At 42.9% G+C, this 7,439-nt stretch overlaps 1 protein-coding gene across 2 annotated transcripts; it reads left to right on the top strand.

Moving 5' to 3' along the window:
* The first annotated feature begins 943 nt into the window (after positions 1-943).
* On the top strand, positions 944-7,220 carry tyr (tyrosinase). 2 transcript variants are annotated; one of them, XM_080460063.1, is made up of 6 exons: positions 944-1,099; positions 1,288-2,150; positions 2,721-2,937; positions 3,414-3,561; positions 4,357-4,538; positions 4,626-7,220. In XM_080460063.1, exons 1-6 carry the CDS (start codon positions 1,090-1,092, stop codon positions 4,871-4,873), a joined length of 1,668 nt encoding a protein of 555 aa, XP_080316189.1. In that variant the 5' UTR covers positions 944-1,089; the 3' UTR covers positions 4,874-7,220. The 2 variants fall into 2 exon arrangements, with proteins under 2 accessions (XP_080316189.1, XP_080316188.1); XM_080460062.1 differs by having other exon boundaries at positions 979-1,099; positions 4,357-7,214.
* Positions 7,221-7,439: the final 219 nt, after the last annotated feature.

Raw genomic sequence — 7,439 nt, 5'->3', positions numbered from 1 at the left:
AATATTGTCATTGTTGAAGTCTAATCATCTAACCACTGCAAAAACCTTTTCAGTCATGTGAAACAATAATGATTTTTGCACAACTTCACTCACTGTTTTCAGCAGGTCTCATCATTTTCCAGATAACTATGTTAAGTGAGTCAAAGTTAGAGCTGCACAGTGGCGTAGTTGTTTGCAGTTTACAGCAAGAAAAACCCTGGTTTAGTGACAGACCATACTACATTTTTTATTTTAATGTCCACACATTGTTGTGTTCATGTTATGGTGTCTTTCAGTAAGGAATAAATCTCTGAAAAAACAGGCTTGTCAAACTGATTCTGCTATTTTCGTGACCAGAGATCAATTCTGCCAAGATGTATCCAGTTTACGTCAATCCCTGCAAAAATTGCAGATGACGAACTACTTTAGCCAGAGGAGAATGTGATGTGTGGCCCTGGCAGAAATAGGTCACAATAGTAACAGTAATTTACAGTGTAATCACTTTTTCACTCCGCTGACTTCTGCTTCTTGTCCAACTCTCATTTGACACTTTTAAAATCACACTAAACACACCACACACATATAAACACACACACACACACAATAATGCAAAAATTCCTGGCCAGACTTTGTTAAGCAGAGGGGGTGGTGCGCGCCCGCACACACACACACACACACACTCACACTCACACACACACACACACACACACACACACACACACACACACACACACACACACACACACACACACACACACACACACACACACACAGTCTGCCTGGGGTACGGTGGATCAGACGTCAGCTGTTCTCAAGACAAAATGGAATAAGAATGAAGAATATTATCCCGAGCATGTGACGGTTTGTGAGCTCACATGCCCCCATATGTGTGTATGTGAGTGTGTGTGAGACTACAATGAGATCACACACATTTGTGAGAGGACAGCCCCCAAACCGGCTCAATGAGTAGGGAGAAGGCGGGCTGGCTGTTGGGTGGGTGCACAAGCGAGCGGGTGCAGGGAGGTTTAGTCGCGGGTTAGATGGTAGCTTAGAGGGGTGGTAGGATTCAGACGCCAGTAAAAGTTAGAACAATTGGTTGTTTTCTTGTGGATGAATACAGGTACTTTAAATTTATGTAGCGTAAAATTAATCCTTTGATTTCATTACTAAAGCTGATTGAGTGTGTAATTTTACGTCTCTCTGCTTTCACTAACTGGAAGCAACTTGCCCGCAGTGTGTTTTGTGATTTTCTTTGCTGCCAGGCCTGTGAGGAAATCACAAATCAGGTTCTCTATCTTTTTCAAACAGGAGTTTCCATCCCCTCGGTGACTGGAGTTTTCACCATGAGAAGCTGGTGTGTGTCTCTACTTCTGCTGCAGCTCACTGGAACTTGTTTCTGCCAATTCCCTCGCCCATGTGCCAACTCAGAGGGGCTTCGAACCAAAGAGTGCTGCCCTGTGTGGGACGGGGACGGCTCGGCCTGCGGCGCCCTGTCAGGCCGCGGCTTCTGCACGGAGGTGCTGGTGTCGGAGGAGCCCCACGGGCCCCAGTACCCGCACAGCGGGGTCGACGACAGGGAGCGCTGGCCTTTAGCTTTCTTCAACCGAACTTGCCGCTGCGCCGGAAACTATGGCGGCTTTAACTGTGGCGAGTGCAAGTTTGGTTACTGGGGCTCAAACTGTGCGGCGTACAGAGAATCGGTGCGCAGAAACATCCTGACCATGTCGAATGCAGAGCAGCAGAAGTTCATCTCTTATCTGAACTTGGCTAAAAACACCATCAGCCGTGACTATGTCATCTCCACTGCAACAAGAGCCGAGATGGGCGAAAACGGTGAGAACCCGAGGTTTTCCGACATCAACACGTACGACCTGTTCGTCTGGATGCACTACTATGTGTCACGGGACACGTTACTGGGAGGACCAGGGAACGTGTGGAGAGAAATCGACTTTGCCCACGAGTCTGCAGGGTTTCTGCCCTGGCACAGAGTGTTCCTGCTTCACTGGGAGAATGAGATAAGGAAGATGACTGGAGATTTCAACTTCACCATCCCCTACTGGGACTGGAGAGATGCCCAGTCCTGTGAGGTGTGCACCAACGCTCTGATGGGTGGACGCAGCCCTCTCAACCCCAACCTCATCAGTCCTGCGTCTGTCTTCTCCTCATGGAAGGTGAGAAAAAAACGATTCTCTCTCTCTCTCTCTCTCTGAATGTTTCTGGTTGGAGCTGCGTAAGCAGATCTTTCCTGATCCATCATTTTGTGAAAGCTCCTTCCCGTTGCAAAAGACAACAGAGTTCTTTGATCATCTAAAGATTATCCATCCATCCTGTTGATTTAGAAAAAGTAACAACACAGAGAGAAAATACTCCTTTTGAGGACTTAACTGGCGCCAAAAGCACTTTATTCACGGGAATCCACAAATGTTTGTAATTTACACCGTAACTACCCGTCATTTTCTGCTGTGAGTGCGACAACAGTTTGTTTTCACTAATATCCACTCGTACTCACACTCTCGGTAACAATCATCATCCTGCTTCAAGGGTATATTATGCAAAACACAGTCTACTGCTGTATTCTAATATTACGACTTTTTTATTGCCCTTTTTATTTCAGTCCTCGATTCAGTGAGGAAAAAGAGCAATTCCTGTAAGGGGGCGATACATCATTGACCTTTTATCAAGGCTACAATAAAACCTTGTTGCTGACATATATGTATGGATCTGTATGCATCTGTGTGTAGGTGATCTGCACCCAGCCAGAGGAGTACAACAGCCGAGAGGCGTTATGCAACGCTACTGGGGAGGGACCACTGCTGCGTAACCCTGGCAACCACGATTCAAACCGCACTCCACGACTCCCCACATCAGCTGACGTGGAGCTCACGTTGAGCCTGCGTGACTACGAGACGGGACCGATGGACCGCTTTGCCAACAGCAGCTTCAGAAATGTCATAGAAGGTTGGAACGAGAAACGGACTTTAAATGATCTTGTTCTTGGTCTTTTTATACTCGTTTTATACACACGAGGGTTTAAAAGTGAGTCCCACCACTGTGCACATCTTTAAAGAATACACAGCCATAATCCACTGAGGCCCAAACAAGCAGAAATAATTATTACCAATCCAATTCAGTTATATCAAAAGCTTCCGGTGGACTTGTGAAGAAACATCAGACACACTTTCCAAATTTCCAATGTCTTTAATATGATTGCTTAACATCACAAAATAACAGGGAAGCAAATTGAATGAATAATTTTGGTTGAACGGTGGCGCTCTGGGATACTCCTCCACACTTTTTTCCATCTACTCATAACTTTTATCAATATTTATGTTATTATTGTTGGTCTAAGCATGTCTACCTACTCCATGCTGTGCTCATTGCTTTGCATTGTTTCTAATTTCTGGTTGACTGTTTACTCTCCTTGTCTCTGTCAGGTTTTGCCAATCCACAGACTGGTTTGATAGTGCCGGGCCAGAGCACCATGCACAACGCTTTACATATCTTCATGAATGGCTCCATGTCTTCCGTCCAGGGTTCAGCCAACGACCCCATATTCCTGCTCCACCATGCTTTTATTGACAGGTACAACATTTATGGTTAATCAGGGCCAAAACTGGCCTGCCCAAAGGAAAGTTCCCCCCTACACAAAGACTTGTGAAGTGTAAGAACAACAAGAAGACATTAACGGAAGAGAAGAAAACGGAAATGAAATCAAGACATTTCTAAGAATAACTGCTGTTCCTTATTTGTCCACTGGGGGCACACTGTTTTTATGAGCAGATGGCAGTGAAAGCCAGCTACCTTACTTCTAGCATAAGTAGGAGCATTACGATCAGAAATACACAATGAAAGTAGATTGATGAAAATGATCGAGCTGAAATCTAAAGAGAAACATGATGGCAGATGGCAGATTTTACAAACACAGAATAAACTCAAGTCTTTTGTTTGGATACAAAAAAATCCAAAGAAAAATAAATAAATACAGGATTCAAAGGGAGGACATGGGTTTAAGACTATTCACTATATATATATATATATATATATATATATATAACACAAGGAAGAACTGTTTAAAAAATACCACAGTTCAGATTTTGTTTCTTAAATGTTGAGTTTTTCAGGATGTTCTTGGAATTGTTTGTACTAAAATAACATCATTCCTTGCTGTTTCTTCTCTTTTACAATATAATTTTACTGATCTGGCCACCTTGAGTTTAAATTTGTCTCTATGTTGGTTCGTGAACTCAAATGAGTTTAAGACCCCTGATATATAGGTTAACGTCAGTATTTGCTCGTAATGCTGGCAATCTTGCATTGAAGTGAATTTTACGTTCCTTATATCCCCCTTATCCTTTGTCCTTGACATCTTTTCTGCAGCATCTATGAACGCTGGCTGAGGACTCACCAGCCCGTCCGTGCCAACTATCCACAAGCCAACGCCCCTATTGGCCACAACGATGGCTACTACATGGTGCCCTTCTTTCCTCTCTATCGAAACGGAGATTATTTCCTGTCAAACAAAGCTCTGGGATTTGAGTACGCCTACTTGCTAGACCCTGGTCAGTGTTTCACCGCAGACAAATTCAATAAATGTGTTCATATACAGCCGGTCATTTCAATGTCTTATCCTGCCCGTCTCACTTCAGGTCAGAGGTTCGTCCAGGAGTTCCTGACGCCTTACATGGAGCAGGCCCAAGAGATCTGGCAGTGGCTCCTGGGAGCCGGCATCCTCGGGGCTGCGATCGCAGCAATCTTTGCAACGGTGATTGTCGTGGCGAGAAGGAAGTGGAAGTGTAACCAGAGGAGGAAGAGAGCAAAGAGCTATGGCGAGAGGCAGCCACTACTACAGAGCAGCTCAGAGGAAGGCTCTTCTTCATATCAGACCACTCTGTAGCAAACAAAGACACTATCTATACATCTATGCACAAAAGAAGACCATTATATTCATGAAAACAGTGAAACGATAAAGAACTTGAATTCTGTTTCCTCTCATGCGATTGATTTCCGATAATATATATAATACCACTTTTAAAGTTATAGCTGGAGAGAGCAGCCAGTGAGACGTATTCACAGTCCGATCACTCGCTGCAACAAAAACCCCGCCGTTCCCTCGCGATCATGTGCACTTCGAGTGACAGCCCAACTTGTAGGCCTGCGGCGGTGTTGTTGCAGCGCTGCCAGGATGACCTGGGAGACATAACAGCCCATTTATAAACATTTAAACATCAATCTATTTCTATTTTACTATATTGTATTTTTAGCTGTTTTTCTAGTTTCTGCTATGTGGGCTTCTTTCTTTTTTACTATCCTGTTGTACCACTGCAAATTTCTCCACATGTGAGATAAATAAAGGATATCTTATCTAATCTTAATTAAAAGCCAGTGATATAAGAAAATTGGAAACACTTTTAAATTAATGAAAAAAGCCCAGTACGAGGCTTCCCGTTTTCGGTAACACATAATCTGAAGAATTATGAATTACAGGTGAAATTTATCTCTTCACAATAACTGTACAATAAACTAAAGTAAGTACAAATGGCTTCCGCAGCGGTAAAACAACTACTAGTAGTAACTATTGAAAAAACATAACTTTTTTATGAAGGTGACATTTTAATGGCTGATTAATCATGAGGTGCATTTTAGACATGTAATGGAGTAAAAACTGCAGATACTCGCGGCCAAACGTCCTGGGGTGAAAGTAAAAGTATGCTCTATATTTTCACTGAAGTACAGTACAGTTACCCGGTTGCGTCGCCTCTTTCTTCTCGCCCACAGTCGTCTCTCCCCTTCCCATCTCTCCTCCTCGCGTCTCTCCTCCTCCCGTCTCTCCTGCTCACGGCTCTCCTCCTCGGCGCTCTCCTCGTCTAAAGCCTGGAGCCTTCTCTGCAAAACAGCCTGTTTGTCAAGGAAGCAAAAGGCCAGCAGAAAGAACACGACGATCTCATAGTCCTCCATGTTTGTTCCTCGAGTTCTCCCGCGTTGACCGCTGCGTAATGGCGTCACATCCTGCGTGATTACGCTGCCGTTCATAACCCCGCCTACATTTCAAACCGTTCCCCGTGTAATGGAAACGCGGCACTGATACGGGTCTGGTTACGGATAGTCGACCCCCCACCTGACCGGCACCGGTACCAAGGGGCACTGTGGAAACGGGGCTTTTGATGCTCAAATGTCCGCTACTGCAACAACGGAAATTAATGAACTCTATTGGTGATCTTTACATTGAAACACATCAGCAATGTGGCTTCATAACTAGACGTTGGTGAAAGTTTCCGACTAATTCTTAAATGTGCGCTCATTAGAGAGATTTTGATGGGGGAAAAAAATCGTTTTATGGTTCTTATAAAACGTGTCGCAATGACCCGGCAAAGACGTCCATACAATGACCAACAAGCTCTGAGACAAAACTTACATTGTAACGTATAACACATGGACACCAGAAATAATTCTTGGGGGGGGTTTAAACTGTTTATGGATCCAATTTTTAAATACAACAAAGCGGTTCATGAGATGCGCCGTGTTTGGATCAGCCTAAATTGTAGTCTTTTCTTTTCATGGGCAACCTGAACAGAGTCACACCTCATGTAATTTATTTTACCATTCTGTTATACTTGATGTCAGTTTAATTCTGTTTACGGGGGAAGTAGCTCTATTACGTGACGGGTCAGCACGTATATTTCAGATTAAGGTCCGGTCAGGTCGGCTAAAGCTGCTCAGGTTGTTCAAAGTGCTGCATGAGTTGATTCCTCAGACTGAATAAACAAATTTATAACAACAAATGAACAGTTTTGTCTGAAATTATCTAATTTTTCTAACAAGCGTGTCAACAATTGTCAGTGCGGTTTGAATGGTCCATTATTACCATACACATATTGTGAAAACAGGTATGAAACCCAAATGAACCAAAATGTCTTTTAATGCTTGTAAAATTGAGGCAGTGTCATGATATAAGAATAATCATGAGTCTTTGTGCAAAATTAAAATGAAACCTGATCCTAAACAGTTGGGATTTGTTTGCTCATGTTAAATAGGCAGACTTTCCCGAAGACCATCACACTTTTGAAACTCAGGAAATTGTGCATTTTATGGTAGAAATCTAACTGAATGGATATAGTTTGTCTTTTGTTTCGAGTGACAATTTTTTGGCTTAAACAGTGACGCTATTATCATGGTGTATAACTAGAGACCTTAATGTCACAACTCATGATGTTCTTGAGTGGGAAGATTAAAGTTTTCTGTCCAGTTTGTCGTCATTCACTTTGCTAAACAATTTCATAGTTGAGTTACCTTGTTTGCAAATCGTTGCATCACCTATACTTCTTACAAGCGTTTATACTTTCCTTCAAAACAATACATTTAATCAAAATATAATAAATACAAAAACCTTTAACTTATTTGTTCTTCTTAAAAGGACCATTTTGAAAATACTTTTTACGATTCCAGAGACGCATGTTTTTCAA

The sequence above is a fragment of the Lipophrys pholis genome (genome assembly GCF_963383615.2).
Source record: "Lipophrys pholis genome assembly, chromosome: 3".
Taxonomy (NCBI): domain Eukaryota; kingdom Metazoa; phylum Chordata; class Actinopteri; order Blenniiformes; family Blenniidae; genus Lipophrys; species Lipophrys pholis.
The sequence above is the reverse complement of the archived record's forward strand: the minus strand, read 5'-3'. Positions and strand labels throughout refer to the sequence as shown.